General features: G+C 40.4%; 1 protein-coding gene across 2 annotated transcripts in view; it reads left to right on the top strand.

Moving 5' to 3' along the window:
• FAM171A1 (family with sequence similarity 171 member A1) overlaps positions 1-17,333 on the top strand; it is an 83,933-nt gene extending 66,600 nt beyond the window's left edge. For both annotated transcript variants that reach the window (XM_042817591.1, XM_042817590.1), the window contains 3 exons: positions 12,148-12,264; positions 14,708-14,822; positions 15,472-17,333. In XM_042817591.1, the coding sequence (XP_042673525.1) occupies positions 12,148-12,264; positions 14,708-14,822; positions 15,472-17,170 (1,931 nt within the window). In that variant the 3' untranslated portion in view covers positions 17,171-17,333. The remainder of the gene's footprint in view (positions 1-12,147; positions 12,265-14,707; positions 14,823-15,471) is intronic.
• The last annotated feature ends 417 nt before the right edge of the window (positions 17,334-17,750 follow it).

The following is a 17,750-nucleotide window of genomic DNA, read 5'->3' as shown; positions in this document are numbered from 1 at the left end:
AAAGACTTATTTAAGCCCTGATTGCAGCATGCCAGTTCTAGCAGAATTTTGGCCACATCCCAACCAATTTAAATTAGAACAGACTGATTTAATAAGTAGAGCAGCTACTCTATCTTGTATGGGCTGCATTAGCACCCTAAGGGCTGTCAAACTAGCCATATGTAGCACTGACAGGGGGTACCCTGTCATACTCTGTGCCTCTTGTGCTTGGAATCTGAAGCGCAGAGGCTGGATTGTGACTGGGATGGCTTCATACTGGAGAAATGCTTACCAGGCAAGTAAGTTGTTGCAACCCTTTTGCACTGCCAGCTCTGTGCCTTGTCAGGGATAGGCCCTCTAACCTCATTATTCTGATTTTTGCCTTTCATTTCAGGAGCTGTTTTTTTCAGAGCTAATTACATTGTGGTCTGTCCTTAATAGCTTTTCAGCGGCTTAAATTTTCACACTTGTATCTGAAAATTGAGTAAATGCCAGAGATGGAAAACCATGAATGTATTGCCAGACAATAATGCAGTGCTTCTCTCTGGCGTATTTGCAGTACAGTGGGCGTTTGTTCGTGCAAGCCATTGTTTTTGTTCGGAATCCATGTGGTTGTCATCATTACTGTATCAAGTATAATTTCTGCTCTAGAAAGCAGATTTTTTTTCACTTTTAGGAGAAGAGAGCGGAGAAAGGGACAGAAGTAATAGGAATGGGTCTGAATTCTTATAATCACATACATTATGCTGAGCTCATGGTGCACTTGATATAAACGCAGTGGTGTCTGACTGGAAGCGCAGAGGTTTTCATGGTTTCTACAGAAACTATGCATATTTTCATATTACAGTAGCTAAATATAATTAATACCTTCTTAGGATGTTTGCCATAAACAATCTGAATTGTGATTCCCAGTTTTTCACTGAGAAAGGGCTATAGAGAGGGGCTTGAGGCTGACGGTGTCTCCACTGTCACTGGTGAAACAGCCAGAAAAAGCAAGCTGACATCAAAATAAGACAAGGTGCTGCATCTACTTTACGCTGTTCCAGATGAGATGTTTCACTACAAAACAAACTTACTGCCTAGCAGTGCCTTGTGTGCATAGCGGGAATTAAAGCAGTAGTACCTTTTTGAATAATTAATGACATAAACAGCGATTAACTATGCTATGGAGAAGTTTTAGGATAAATAAGTGGTATTGACCCTAACAACCTTGTTCTTGTGTTGGAAGTACTCTGCCACTTTTCTCTGCTGCAAGTGTTGGTGTTGGTAATGCCAGGCGTAGGTGCACTGGTGTTGTGAAGACATACACTAAAATACAACTTCATCTTTCTGCACTGTGGTATGCCCCCTCTCTCTCGTATTCCATGCAGCTCTGAAAGAGTGCTTTTATTTCATCATTCACGCAAAGTTTTGAACGGAACAGATGCAGATTCTCATTTTTATCATCAGAGTTGTTCAGTGAAGCTTTTGTTTTTCATTTTCTTAGTGCTGTCTTATGTCTCTCAAAATCTGAAGAGGATGAAAAGCTTTTATTTTTTCTTTATCCATAAACGGATAGCTGGAATTGTGATTTTGTACATTTGCCATGACGTCAGTAGGACTTATGGCAATGTAATTAATCTTCTTGTTCCCGGACACAAGATTGTTGTCCAGAACTTCTTTCTAGCCTTGTCCGTTTGTGAGTACTGGAATGAATACCACAGGTCTGAGTAGGAATGAAAGTTGGTACCTCCTGTGTGTTTTCCAGCTCCCACCATCTAGGCCGGGTAACATGGCAGTCGTTCAGCTGTGTTCTCCTCTGTCACCATATGAATGGTTTTTGTTTTATGCTAAGGTGCTGCTTTTTCATGTGAAACATTAAGCAACACTGTAAGACTCCTTGTTTTAAGTTCTCAAGTTCATGCTACGTGGTATGGAGGCATTATGTTGCATGTAGATGCATGTCTGGAGCTGTAGGAAGGACTTAAAAATATTACCAAATAATGCAGAGCGTGTAATACAGAAATAAGGTTCATTAGTTATTCAGTGACAATTCTGATGCATTTGGTTGATTCTTAATCCTACCAAGAAACAGGACAATATTTTCAACGCTGTTTCCAACAGTGGATGCAAAGGACTCGTGGTGTGAAGGGGTTAAACCTCCATCCTTTGTCTCCTCCTTCCTTAATTTGTGTTCCTTTTTGTGTACTAATGTGTAAGGGAAGTTCAGAATACTATTTCTCTGTTTCTGCTCCTCCCCAAACTCTTGGTGTAAGTCTTTGACATGACCTTGTTGTGTTTAAGTTGTTAGCTTCTTCACAGAGGAGGAGGTTTTCTCCAGTGCCTGAAAGCTCAACCATGTTTTATGTAAAGTGATTACAGAATGTGGAGAAGAGTATCTTGGGGAGCTCTTACTAGTTTTATAAAGAACAATACTTCATGTACTCTTGCTGTGCTTTGTCAGTGGTTTCTGACTGCATTTAATGTTGTAATAGATGTCTAAATACACTGGAAAGTCTGATACTTTTGTTTTGTGGGTGACGTACTGCTTTCAGTGGTAAAATTTCCATTGATTTTTGTAGAGTCAAAGTTTCCTGCTTGTTCCTTAGCAAAATGAAGATAATATTTTTTGTGCTCAAAAGAAGTTGCATGAATGTATAAACACTGCCAGAACCTTTTGACTGGAATATAGTTTTGCTGCATATCATGTAGGTGAAGTGATGCTTGCTTTTTGTTCATAGCACTCATAGGGAAGAGGAACAGCTACAGTCAGGGAGAAAATGTAAGCATCTGTACATCTACCTGTCTATTATTTGTAAATAAGATGACTCATAAAGGTCATTTAAATTTTGCATTGGTGGTAAAAGGAATCCTCCCAAAGAACAGGATGACTTGCATTTTCATAAAAATACAATGCATTCCTTTTTGTTGTAGATGGACTTAACTTCTCACTGCCACCACATTCATACACTGCACAACAGACATAGGATAATTTAACAGAAATATGTGCAGTCTTGTTTGGTGGGCTATCTGATGCTGGGTATGAGAGCAGAATCTGAACTGGGCTTGGATGGACTGCATTTGGACTACGTATGGCTGCTTGTGCCATCTGGGATTTCATGTGCTCTGAGTGGGTTCTGCTGGGTTTGTTACATGAGAAATGTGCATAACTCCATTACTGTAATTATCATTTGTGTTGTCCTGAGTCCCACCAAAAAAATGCATTATTATTATGAACACAGTGAATGTGTTCCCTGCCCCCAAAAGTCAGGATTTAATACAAGCAGTAGAACCAGATCCAGAACATTTGGTTCTAGATCATATTCACTGATAACAGAGATCCATTTGCAAACTGCATGGAAAAAACTAAGCCTCCACAAAGTAGGCATTTATACTGTTTGCATAGTGTGCAAGTTTCCTGACAATTTGATTTTGAATTCCTTTCTATCTCAACTGCCAAGGTTTGATTATTCTTAAAAATTAAATCCACTGAGGAATACAGATTTTTAACTGCTTTCAAAGAACTTTGTATCTCGTGTTGCCATAGAAATGGCAGCTACCAAACCAGCTTTACACCATATACAGTGTCTACATAATAGGTGCAGATATAATTACAGAGTGGTAGAGAGTGCTCAGCAGCGAAAGGAAAAGAAGCTTTTCCCCCAGTGCTTCACAGCATTGCTCACTGAGGTATGTTCTCACTGTGCCTTTTGGAGAGGTGCAGCACAACAGAGGAGGCGGTTGAGTTTGTTTGTTGATGCGTACATTGTTTTTAAATGAATGTGGTGTTTTTAAGTGTACAGGTGATGTGAAGGGATTATTTGGTCCTCTTCCCACCTCTTGTGCAGTCTGAGTTGTGTGTGTGGCGGCAGAGCAGACATAGTATGGCATTTTGTGGTGATGAAGCAGACGGTGGTGCCAAAATTTGGTATGTGCAAATAATCAACCTCTGTGTTGTCAAGGAAATAAAACTTGAAGCATTGCTTCTGGGAACAGGTTTTAATGGTGGATGTTGTATCATACAGATAGCTCTGTAGCTCCACCTATGGAAGTCATGCAGTAGAAGGTGGGACAAGATAGACATCAGAATTCATTTAGTGGAGAATAGCAATTGCACAAGTAAGCAATTTTGAGCTAGAGAAGAATTGAAACAGTGGCAGGAGTGCAGAGCAGGAGGGAACATCAGGAGAGAAGTGTCTCAGTGGGACTGGAAGAAGCTGAGGAAGACGTGGGGCAGCCCTCCTCTGCAGCCTAGGGATGGCAAATCAAATCTCAAGGTGCTTCTGCTTCCACTGCCAGCCTGAAAATGTGAGTGTGGTGTGTGGCTGAGTGAAAGAAAAGGCATGTACTATTTTGAATTGACTCATCCTTAGTTATTGCTTTAGTAATTTTGTCAGTAGCTGACTGAAAGTGATTAATAATGTGAGAAAGTGAGAATTAAAGGCAGCGTCTTTCAGGTACTGTATTGGTCTAGGATGGTGGTCTGGCAAACATGACCAAGCTTTCCCTTTTGGAATACAATTACTAAGCAATAATAATGTATGGAAGTATTTTATTTAACAAGTCACTTCTGTTCTGGCATTCTGGAAGGAAATATCGAGAGGACCAAAGCACTTCAAGCAGTTCTTGAAGTGAGAGTGCAGTGTACCTGCCTTCTCCCCTGACACAATTAAAATTATTAGATAATGAAAACTGCGTGTTCTTTTGTTAAATACTTGACAGGTGATTTAATGCAAAAATGAGTAGAGGTTGCAAAAATTACAAAGCTTCACAGCCATTAGTTAACAAATCAAACTGTTAGGCTTTGCAAAAATCTTCCAGATATGTTGGAAGTGTGTTTTCTTTACACCAAATAAAGATGGTGCTGCTAAATCAATAGCAGAACTGAGCAATGGAAGGCTTGAGTTACAAATTCTGTAGCAGTGGAAGAATAACGAAGGCATGAGCTTAGAGCAGGGACATTTATTTTTTGATGTTGCCTAGCAACTCCAAAAACAAAATTGTAATATTAACTGAAATACTAAGAATTTTTAAGCTCATATGTATTGGGGGGAGGGAGAGGAGGAGAGTAATCTCTGCCAATATTCAAGAATGACGTTTTCAGCCCATTTCCTTGATTTTTAGCTTCTTAGAAGAACAAAAGTAAAACCAAACAACTCCTTTTGTAGTTAAACTTGCTATGCAGATGCAGACTAGAGGTGATCTTCTGCCAGGAAAAGAAACACGATAAGCAGCTTTCAACTGGTAGAATGAAAAGCTACAATTTATGAATGTCAGAACGTACTTCAAGAATTTGTTTTCACAAACTTGACCTTGATTAACTCTCCATAATAACATTGCCATTGGAAGCGTCTAAATCAATTACTTCTAGAAACACTGGTAGTGTGTTCTGAATATCCTTTGCAGTCCCACAGACAGTCTGATAATAACCTGGTTCATTCCTTTTGACACATACACCTCCCTTTCACCATGAATCTTTGCTTAAGGAGGGCGTTTCTACCAGACAGCACAGACATCACAGAGGGGATCCATGCTGAAAGAAAAACATTTCTCATTAGAAAATGTTTAAAACATCTATACTATTAAATAGAACTGTTAAAAGCATCTGTATTTTTTTTCCAAGAATCTTTTATCCGTGGAAGATAATCTTGTGAATAAAAATGAATTTATATAATGGGATTATACTTAATTTGCTCTCCAGCTAATTAAATCCTCTGATTTGTCAGACCTCTTGGAAGGAAATAATTTGTGCTGTAAGTGGCGCGGTTTTGGTTCCCTGCTTGATACCTTTTGGTGTTTAAAAGCAGCAAAGTAAAAAGCTAACAGTATTCTGTCAGTGGAAATGCTCCTAGCAAATGCTCACATGGAAAAGTAATTTATGGAGAAGAAACCATAGCTACCGTAAATTGAAAGACTGGTGGTGTTCCGACTTTATGACTGTCCTTAGGAGGAACTGCTGACTACAGCACTCTGTCATTTACCAGAATCATTTTGATCACTGATAGGAAGAGTACACAGTCAAAGTAAGGAGAAGTCAGCAGTAACGATCTGGAAGGCTCTGAGTCGCTCAGCTTAGTAAGGTTAGTGCGAAGCAAGCAATGCTGCACATTCCCCCAGAGGGCTGAGTTCTGTGCTCAGATGCCAGTGTGCAAACTCCCATTGAAGTCAGCACACAGGACTAAGAGGGGCATTTGTCTCCTTTATTCTTGACTTTAATGGGAGTCACATGTGTCTCTCTAGAGCAGATGGCCGTGTGTGGCAGTTCTGCCTGCATTAAGCACAGTCCTGCCTCACGTAAGCCATTAGGAAGTTTGCCATTTACTTGAGATGGAGCAGCGTGTGATCATCTGCGTGCACGGTCACACACATGGAAGCCAGAGTTTCCATGGATTTCACTACAGATTAATGTAAAATAATAGGGTCGAGCTTTAAATCTATGAAAGTAGTGTCTTGTTCGGAGGCATCATGCATCTAGACTACAAAAGCAGACCCATTCGTGCTGTCAGGAGCCAGCAAGCTGTCACACTGAATAGAGTCTTTGAAGACAATAGGACATCTCTTTTCTGGGCGGACTGGCCGTACGTGCAGTGACCTGATTGAGTAAAGAAATAGTCCAGAAGAGCTTTTCTGTAAAGGATTTTCTGCAATAGCTGCCTGTCTGGGGCAGGCTGTGCTGTTTTTCAATCTTATTTGGAAGTAAGCTAAATTAAATTACAAAAAGACATTTTTTAGCGCAGAATGTTTGTTAAAATGCAGATCTAATGTAAAACCTTTTGATGTTGAAGTTATTCTGGATAGGAATCTCTTGCTCCCATTGGAAAGTGGTCTGAGCCAAACAGAAGAATCAAAGTTGCTGCAAAGTAATACTTCTCTCTAGCAGAACCTATTTCTGCTGTTCTGCTGAAATCTTCAACCTGTCTCTGATATTTGGGTATTTTTTCAGCCAGAAGAATATCAGCTTTATTTGATTATTTTTTTTAAATTTGTTTTTCTCTTAAAGTCCTCTCATTTTTTATATTCTTGGTAGTACTGATGATGGTTAATGATGCTTGGAAAAGAAAAGGCTCTGGGGAGACTTCATTGTGGCCTTCCAACAGAGAGCATATAAACAGGAGGGGGAGCAACTGCTTATGAGGGTGGATAGTGACAGGACAAGGGGGAATGGTTTTAAACTGAGACAGGGGAGGTTTAGGTTAGATATTAGGAGGAAGTTTTTCACACAGAGTGGTGAAGCACTGGAACAGGTTGCCCAAGGAGGTTGTGGATGCCCCATCCCTGCAGGCATTCAAGGCCAGGCTGGATGTGGCTCTGGGCAGCCTGGTCTGATGGCTGGCAACCCTGCACATAGCAGGGGGGTTGAAACTAGAGTAACATTGTGGTCCTTTTCAACCCAGCCCATTCTATGATAAATGAATTATGCTATGGTAGTACTTTTCTTGCCTTCATTTTAAGTTAAATGTAGGAAGGAGTGCTGGCAGCTGTTTTAAAAGATTTTTAAGAACAAATTTGTTAAATGATAACATGAATTCCAGTGTCAGTAATACTAAATGCAATTTATATGCATATATGTGTGTATATATATATGTATATATTGTGTTTGTGTGAGGAAAGAGTTAAAATCAAAAAACTGAACTTCTCTGTTCTCCCCCTACCATTAGTTTGAGCCAGTAGACAGCTCCCCTGACTTGAGTCCTGGATCAGCATGTTGGCTACTCTGAGCAGTAATAGAGGAAAAAGTGGAAGAGAAATGTAAAAATGATCTATAAGGAGGAATGTGTCTATATATAGAAATTTTCCATGAAGCACCAGACACTCTTTAAGAATTGATGGCAAATTCGCCCAAGGCATGCAGCACTGACAAATCATACTAACGTTGCTCTTTCTGCTCCAAAGATACATTGGTATGTTTTCTTTGGAACTACAGGATCAATCTTGAACAAAGATTATCAGTTCCATTACATTTGTACTGTTTTTTGTTTATAATCACATATTGTTTACTACTTAACAACTGCTACAAATTGTATTTAACTGAGCAAGCAGTAGAGCTAATCTGTTGTTCTGACTTGTGGGAAAAAAGGAAGTAGATGGTATAGAATGTTTGGAGAATAATGAATTAAAATATCCTAACACTTAGCCATGCAGGGAGATAAGACCTCTCTTCCCTCCTAAATGTTTCTGCTTAACTCTTTGGCAACTGTAGTCCTACCTGTAGGATACGGCTCTCTTTGCAAGCCAGTGAGTAGGAGAGGACAAAATGGAAGTTCTTTATTCTCTGCCTCTCAATTTTCGCTCCTGCATACCAGAAAGTACAGGAGGACACAGAGGACAGTTAGCTGTGCTTTTGGAGAAGGAGAACATTGTGTTTCCTGCTGTGTGGAGGAATCCAGGATACAGTAAAGAACTGATTCTTGTCACTGCAAAGCAGTGAATGGGTGCTTCATCAAAGCAGCTTGAAATGCTACAAGTATGACTAGTACAGAGTGATTGTGTTTGCCTTGGTAGAAGGTGCCAGGTTAACCATTATGATGAGGTATTGCACGTGGAGTTACAAGAACACTGCTTGGTGTTTACTGATAGCTGAAAAGTGACCAGGATATTAGAAACCTATGAGGGATGAAATGTGAGAGAGACCTGGAAATGCCCTGAGGGACCTGCAGAATACTGCACAATACTGGAAGTCATTTCCCTCCAATAATACTGTGTTGGCTTCCAGCTATTTGATCATATAAGAAACGATACAGCGCAGCACACACAGAAACAATACAGTGTTTCAGCTGCTTCCATTCCGTCTTGTTCTGCTGCTGCCACTGTGAAGATGGAGTTCCTCATTTTCCTCATCCTACCATGTGAGAGGATGCTATTTTATTAGTGAACTGTAGGTGAGAGATGGCAGAAGCATGAGGCTAGCTTATTAGCAAACCGTTGTACAAGGAAAGTATTAAGAAAGGCAGATGATGAAATTGTTTACCCGTGTCACCCAGGCGCCCACCCTTGGCATTGCCCAGGTGAAGGAACTTGTGTCAGTGCCACTTGAAAAATCAATCTCTTCTGGCTGTCCTCACATGCTAACCTGTAGGGTATGATCAACAGAAACCTCGTACAACTTTCTGAGGGTATCCAATACTGGATGTATCTCTTAGGATTTTAAAACTTAGTTATGTGTACAGAGGGAAGCAACTAGTTTTCTCGCAAGTGCTATAACAACCATTACATTTCCTTGAGTGTATCCAGTGGTTAACAAAAACAAGTGATCTAAGTGAGCAGGAGACAAACATGAAACCCAGCTGACCTTGTGCAGTTGACTTTGTTGTTTGTTTCCATTGCAAATACTGGGATTCCTTTTGTTTCTAAAATATGAGCAATCTGAGCTGCTGCTGCTTGGCAGGATGGCAGCTGAGCCCTGCTCCCTGCGATAAGAGTGCAGCCTGTGATAGCTCCTTGATCGCTGCATTATGCAGGCAGGGAATTACTGAGCAAAAGACTTTTAAAGAGGCATTACAGGGATTCTGTTCGTTGGAACGCTGTGTGATGTGAGTAAGGCAAGCTGGACACCAGTTCCCCCTAGTGAAGAAATCGGTAATAGCTTCTGCTGAAAGAGGTAACTGTAAAAAGGGACTACAAAGATAGTGAACTTTGCAGTGCTACATATGCATGTCTTTGTGTGTGAATCGGAAGGGTTTGGAGACTGTAAAAGAAGTGGAGGTAGCACGATGAGCATCAGCTGGGTCCTTGCATTCTTCTTTTCAGTCAGCACTTTTGAATCTCTTAATGTTTCTTCCGCATAGCTGTGTATTTGAATAGTTGGTGCCTATTCTGTGTCTGGAGTAGCAGTTTTCTCACTATTTCAGTCTGGATTATTTGGTCCACAGAATTTATGGGGGGGGGGGAGTTGAAGTTTAGAGGCGTTTTCTTCCCAAACAGCATTTAAGCACAAGATAGAAGTGACCCTATGGGCTATTTTTCAGCTGTGTTCAGGGCTGTTGGTATGACACATTGTGTAAAAGTGCACTGGTAGAAGATCTGCAGGGAAAGTGGCCATCCAGGGGAAGAACATGAATCTCATGTTCCTAGTTTTTCTATAAAATCCCACAAACAACTGTGGATAGTTCAGTTCTGTTTTTGGTGAAATAACAGCTGTGTCAGGGTGTTCTCATACAATGTTTATGGATGCCATATAAGCAAAACTGCATATAGATTTTGGTCTCTGTGAATCAGCATGACATGTCTTGCATGACTTTCTGGATGAAGTAACAAGTCATTACTACTGTGTACTGACTGAAAATGATACTTGAAAAACAGAAGATTGTCAGTAATTTCTTTGTCCTGCTGGTCACAGATTCAGCTTGGTTTCAAATGCAGAGTCAGTATGTGGCAGTGATAGTCACATAGATCTAGAAATCCTCTTAAATGCTTATTTTTCGAACAGCCTTTCACTATATTCAGATGGGTTTAATATTAGCCAAAGATGGCTGTCTTTAAAGGTATACTTATACAGGACAAATCAACAGTGAAGAAGAAATAATCAGAAAAGTCATTCTCACATGTACAGGGTTTGCACAGATGGTAATCCAAGAAATTATTTCCATGGAGGAAATAATCAAGATCTCAGTGGTATTAAAAAAAATATAATTCCTCCATGCGTTTGCATTCACTGCTAGATGTAGAGATGACACACACCTAATGCTTGTGCTCAGTCCTGAGTGACAGTTGATTAAAAAAAAAAACTCAGGAGCTCCAGACAGGAGACTATTTAAAAGAAAGGTGATTGTGAGTGCAAGATGCAGCTCGTCTTTACAGCGAGCATTTGAAGCTGAGTAAGGTAAAGGCACTGCCTTCCCTTCAGACAGCAGTACACAGCTGATCCTACAGAAGTGCTGAGGCATTGGTTCTCTGCATGCAGATTAGATAGCAGTAGTGGTAGTGGCCACCAAAGCATGCAGAGAACCTCCTTATCTCACTTGCATTAATAGCATGAGTGCAATGCTCACTGCCAGGACTGCAGCTTTGGAAAATGCCTCAGATCTTTCCTACACTCAGTCCTGTTTTCTTGCAGCTGGGCAAACTTGTCACACATACCCATGTGGGTAGCTTGTCTGTTATCTGCAGTCTGATTCTTTAACTCCTAGCAGTGCACAGCCATAAGGGATGTTTAATATTGTAGAGCTATAGTGTCCAAAGTCAGAAAGGACCCACAAGGATTGAGTCCAACTCCTGGTTCCACACAGAACCATCCAAAATTCCAACCTAATGACAGAGCACTGTCCAAACACTCCTTAAACTCTGGCGCTTTGGGCAGTGACCACTGCCCTGGGCAGCCTGTGCCGGTGCCCAAAGTGATTCTTTCTCTCATTGCCCCAGAATCAAAAGTCTTAATCAATTACAAGAAGAGATTAACGGCTGATTTTGTCATAAAGTTTTTTGTAGCTCAATGATTGGAACATAATTTATCTTAACTAGTACAGGTCTTCAGTCTGGATTATTTAAGAGTTTTGTTAACTTGAACACACTGCTGTAAAGCTGTCTGCTGACTAAACATCATGATTAATACATTTGCTAATTCTAAAAAATCGATTGTATTTCCTTTGAGAAACGTATTTTAGAAAACTCATCATCCATTACTAAGCAAACTATTTTCTGATGTATACATGCTTGGAATGACTAACGTCACCAAGTCAAAGAGATGAAACCTCATTGTACATATACTGCAAGTGCCACGCATAAGCCTGTTTTCAGTACAAGAAAACTGGCATTTTGGGGAGGAATTTTCTTTTGTCTTTCCATCTCTTGATCTCTTGCCAGTGCACAACATAGAAAGGTGGTGTGAAGAACTCATGTGTGGTCTAAGTTGTGCTGTCTCTTGGCATAGTTTTTAAATCTGCTGTTCACATATAATCAGCTCCAGGAATATAATTCTTCAAAGAAGTGGAATCTAATAATGATGATATTCCGTAACTTCTTTTGGAAACTTTGAATTTTATTTAATTTCAAGTGCTTTTTTGTGTACAGACCTTCTGAAAAGGCCACAGGGAGTCTTCAAGTGCCAGTGGCAGAAAGCTGTGATCTCCAACTAGACAGCAATGCATGCAATTCCTAAAGCACATCCATAGGTTACCATTTGGTTTTCCTCTTGTTTGCAGAGGAAGGTATGGATACATGTGCAATGCCTTTCTACAACCTTTATATTTACAGGGACGTGGCTGAAGAGTAGTTTGGGACTTGTGCAACAGGAAGGAAATCAGTTGACTTGGACTTACATTGCCCCTCAGCTGGGCTACTGGGTTGCAGCCATGTCACCTACTATCCCAGGTAAGAAGGAATTGAATTTCACTGGTATGTCCAACGTTGAGTAATTATTTATTTATATATAATGTTTATATTTTTCAGAATGACCTCATCTGAGATGCCCCAGCTTGATCAATAATGGATTATTAGAAAGCAGAAATCTGAAAGTAAAGGGCTAAAATCTTTTGGGGAATGTGGGGGGCAAACATTGTGCTCCAGAATTGTTTTGAGTATGCTAATCTCTGAATCATTTCAATGGAAAGCTTTTTAAAGTGTTCCTGCTTTGATGTGTTTGTCACCACTGCCTGGTAGAGCCATTGCTAGAAAACGAGGGGAAGTGCAACATCAGTGCATTGGTGCATCCAGCAGACAGAAAAATAATTGTTATGAAGTTTCTGTACAAAAATTCCCAAATTAATGCGTTCACCCAAAACCAACATCATCCTGGGTCAGAAGTTTACTCTTTAATTGATTGTAATTTTTTTTTTTTTTAATATACTGGAGATGCTGGTTGCCATGACTTAGGTTTTGCATCACCTTGATGACTAGTTAATTTATGCCATGAATAACATAGGGTAGAAGCTGCAGAAAGTGTATTAGCAGAGTGACACTGGTAGATGGGCTTACTGGTTGCCATCTGCAGGCCTCTTTGCATAACGTTAGAACTTTTGAACTGTGTTTTACATGTATTTCTGTGCCCACAGAGATGATTAATGTTGCAGTTTGCTCTTCCCTTTCCCTGTCTGAGGCAGCCTTAAGTTTCTTGCCTTCAGCCATGACAAGTCAGAGATAACTTCTGTATAAATCAATCCAACAAAATACTCTTCTTCTTAGAGATTTTCTGCGTTAGGTTTTCTGGATGAAAGCCAAGCAGTAGAAATGAAAACGTTCTTGTCTTGGCTGTGCAGAACTAAATAAACTATATCTAACCAATGAAACAAACTCTGTTTCTAAAATCTGCTTGCATGTTCCATGTAGTCGGTACATGCTATGTAGAGGATTTGGGACTTTAGCTGTGTTATTTAAGATTATATTAAATGAAACTGATGGAATATTCAGCTGATATACTGTAGATCAGAGGTTAGATAGCTTATCCTGATCTGCACTGCACTATCACATTGAATGTAATGGAATTTTGCAAAATAACTGTACATAAAGAAAAGGTAGCTGCTCTGAGCAAATGCCACAGCTTGTAAGGAAGTTACCAGTCATGACATTTGCCCCCTAATTCTTTAATTAGAAGGCAGCCTGTAACTCATGACGGGAGAAGGCCTACATTTGTCCTTGCAGTTTATCTTGTATGGCAGAATTTCAGCTCGTATTCTCCATTTCCTTCTTTCTGACAGTTAGATCAGAGTTCCTAACACTTTGTTCCAACGAAAGCAACGTTTTCATGAAAAATTCAAATGATTTTTCTCTTCTCCCTTTTACTTAATCTCCTGAAGCCACATTAACAATCAATTATGTAAGGGTAGTAGTGGCATAGCACATACAAATATTTAGGTTTTCCAACCGTAAGCTAGTTGATGTTCTTTTAATTAGGCTAATGTATTTTCACTTATTTTGTCTCCTTGTTGAATCTGTTTGGATTTCTTATCTGAAAAAATGGACAAAAATGAGGTTTGTGTTCCTAGCAGTGGCTCTACAGACCACTCAAGATCCACAAATGAGGTTTTAGAAACCTCATGATCTAGAACCTTAATGTTTTTCAGTTTTGCTGTCTTCCACAGTACATGCATGTTACTCTGTCAGCTGGTGCTGTACCTCATTAACAACAGATGGAAATTTGGGCTTTTATTTCAAAATCATGAGGAGGATTTTACAAACCAACAGAGTTACACATGCATAATTGTGAAGAGATGCTGTCCACGCGTGTGCATTTCTTTGTATGCCAGAATGTTTGCTAAGCATTATTGAAACCTGGAGTTACAACACTGGTTTGCAAGTGGCTTGCTTTTTTAAGCTACTGAAGATCCACGTGGCTGGCTTGATCTAGACTAAAGAGCACCAACACATCTTCCAGTGAATCCTGTACTGCAATGTACATACTCATCAGTGCAAAGCAACACAAACGTTGGAGAGAAGTTGTTAGCTACAGTGCTGCTATGTGCATTACAGTGCTGGAAGATGCAGTGATGACTTCTCTCCAGTGATGAGAGCTTTAGTGCACTGTGTCAGCATCAGGACCTGGAAGGCAGCATTCACTGATGCATGCTCCCATTTAAACTAACTGCTTTTCCACAGAATGATCTATTTGGACTTGCAGTCATGAAAACCAGCACACGCTTTCTCCACAACTTGCTCCCTTCTTCAGAGGTGGTTTGCTCAATAGGCACCAGGGCTATGAGCGGCAGTGTTGCTCGCTTAGCATCCTGATAACCAGGGAAGCTGTCCCTCTCTGTTTATATTGTTCCTTTTCTTGTTTGCAGGCTGTTGCGCATCTAAACTCTCTTTTCTGGCCTTCCAGGTCCCGTTGTAACACACGACATTACCAGCTATCACACCATGTTTCTTTTGGCAATTTTAGGAGGGATGGCTCTCATACTTCTAGTCTTACTGTGTCTCCTTTTGTATTATTGCAGGTAAGATTCACGTCCTGGTTACTTAGGTCATGTTGGAAATTAAGCTCTTTTTGTACTCATTAAATTAAAAGCTTAAACTTTTGTACTTAGAATAAAAAAAGAAAGAAAGCATTTTTGAAAAGGAAAGAAATATTGAAATCAGATTTCATGTGTTCCTGGCTACTTACAGCACATACAGTCCCTGTCTCTGGTAGCATGGTAGCTAAAGGAATCTGAAAGCTGAATGTGCACATCTATACCTGTGTTTTCTAAAACTTCATATCCAAAAACAGGTATTGGTCCAAGATCTCTGCAATTGTACCTGTTTTGCACTTGCCAACTGACCTTTTAAAATCAGTCCTGCATTAAAAAGAATGTTCAACTTTTATCAGCAAGTCTATGTTAACGACTGATTTTGTATATGCCTCCTGCAGGCATTTTGCTCCAATTTGTAATTGATGCTTGAGATGCTTGCAACTGACATAAGTTGCTCTGTAATTTTATCCTTGCTGCTCAGATAAGGTTTTAATTGGTAGGTTAAGTAATAGAAGCTCAGTTCCCCCCATCGCTAATCACTGCCTGAAAGCCTCCCCTTGACACACACCTGCTGTACTTGTTTCTGCATACAATAGTCCTAACTGTGTAACTCTTTTGTTACTGGCTTTTATAGAAGAAAATGTTTAAGACCTCGTCAGCATCATAAGAAACTGCAACTTCCCACAGCACTGGACACTTCTAAGAAGGATCAAGCAACCTCTATGTCCCATATAAATTTAATATTTTCACGCCGTGAGTCAGAATTTCCTGGCGGGCTCTCTGTTGCTAGCAATGGACACACTGAAAACTCAGGTGCGAAGGAATTAATCAGTGCTGTCCACATGGAGATGGTGTCACCTAGTGGAGAAGCAGATATGCATACACCTATGCTCAAACACTCCTTCAGTACTTCCCAGGAGTTCAGCTCCCGAGAGGAACTGCTCTCTGACAAGGAGAAAGACAAGAGCAGAATTTCCTTGGATGACCTGACTCCCAGCGGGTCTCTGAGAAAAGACTACCACAAATCAGCAGATAGTTTTCCTTTAAAGACAAGAAAATCTACAGAAACAGGTGAAGGCTATGAGTCCCCCGTCAAAGATGAATATAGGAGAAGTTACAATGCTATGCTATCTCAGCCTTTATTTGAAAAGCAAGAGAGAGAAATTCAAGTATCTATGAACCATATTGCTACTGGAAGTAAATACAATATTCAGGAACAAATATACCCCACACCTTCGGCTCCTGAAAAAGAGCTGCTGGACTGCAGACCTACTGAATGTATGATGTCTCGTTCGGTCGATCACCTTGAAAGACCTACATCTTTCCCTCGACCAGGTCAGTTAATCTGCTGCAATTCTGTTGACCAAGTTAATGACAGTGTTTACAGAAAAGTTTTGCCTGCACTGGTGATCCCGGGTCATTACATGAAATTACCAGAGCACTCTTTCGTTAGCCAGCCGCTGGTTGTCCCCGCTGACCAGCCCATTGATCTAGAAAGACTTCAGGCTGAGCTTCCCAATCCTCATGCACGGCTTTTTCCACACCCCCCTCAACAGTTGCAGCCCCAACAGTTGACATCACAAGCAATATCTCAACAACATTTGCAAGATGCAGGTGCAGCTGAGTGGAGTCAACAAAACGCTTCCATGTCTGAATCTATTTCCATCCCCGCCTCACTTAATGACGCATCCCTGGCTCAAATGAACAGCGAAGTGCAGCTTCTTACAGAAAAGGCGTTGATGGAATTAGGAGGAGGAAAGCCATTGCCTCATCCTCGAGCGTGGTTCGTTTCTCTAGATGGACGCTCAAATGCTCACGTTAGACATTCGTACATCGATCTCCAAAGAGCTGGGAGGAATGGGAGTAACGATGCCAGTTTGGACTCTGGCGTCGACATGAACGAACCAAAATCTGCACGAAAGGGAAGAGGAGATCATCTGTCTGCACCACAGAGTCACCCACCAGTGCAAGAGCACCAGCAGAGAGAGCGGAAGGTTTCGGATAGCACAGCTTACACCCAACTTGTGTATTTGGATGATATGGACCAAAGTGGCAGCGAGTGCGGAACGGCGGTTTGTAGCCCTGAGGACAATGCTCTGCGATGCCTACTGGAAGGCACGAGTAAGAGAAGTGGTGTGCAGCTGCCCAGTCTGCAGGAGGAAACGAGAACTGTGGATACCAAACCAGAGCCATTAACTAGTCCTGAGCATGGAACGTCAGGTCAAGATGAGGAGGAGGATGAGGAGGATGAGGAAGATGACCAAGGTGAAGATAAGAAGAGTCCTTGGCAGAAACGAGAGGAAAGACCACTAATGACTTTCAACCTGAAGTAAGCTATTGTGAAAATCCACCATTCAGTGGAGTATAAAATTGCCAAATATTCTTTCTGTGGAAGTGCTTGATTTTTTTTTTCTCCCTTTTTTTTTTTTTTTTCTTTTTTTTTTTTTTTGTGGAGAGAAAAGAGAAAAATAAACTGGTGAGCAACATTTGAAAGAACTTAAACGCATTACTGTGTAAATGTTAGAAAAAGAATTAAAATCATTCCTCTGATTTAGCAGCTGCCTCCGGTGAGATAGCTGAACAAAGAGTGTGATTGTTATTTCATATACTTGATATTGGTCATCCAGGATGTTGAAAATACTGACAAATCGTTTTGGTTGGTTTATGACCTCAATCTCCTTAAGAATGGGAGCTGGTAAAGCTTTTGTTTTGTAGGCTAATTCTATGTTGATAATGCTACTGAAAGTATCTTAAAAACAAGAGTTTGACACATGGTGTCCAAAATTGTGCATTATCTCAATGAAAGGCTATGCATTGCTGCTTTTAGTAATATTTTGCTTATACTATGCTTTTCTTAATTTCACAAGTTGGTTGTAAACATTTTATGTCCTTTATTATAAACTACTCAGCAAT

Source organism: Centrocercus urophasianus, unplaced genomic scaffold, assembly GCF_019232065.1.
Source record: "Centrocercus urophasianus isolate 14NV4802_14NV808 unplaced genomic scaffold, USGS_Curo_1.0 seq_16, whole genome shotgun sequence".
Classification (NCBI taxonomy): domain Eukaryota; kingdom Metazoa; phylum Chordata; class Aves; order Galliformes; family Phasianidae; genus Centrocercus; species Centrocercus urophasianus.
The sequence above is the reverse complement of the archived record's forward strand: the minus strand, read 5'-3'. Positions and strand labels throughout refer to the sequence as shown.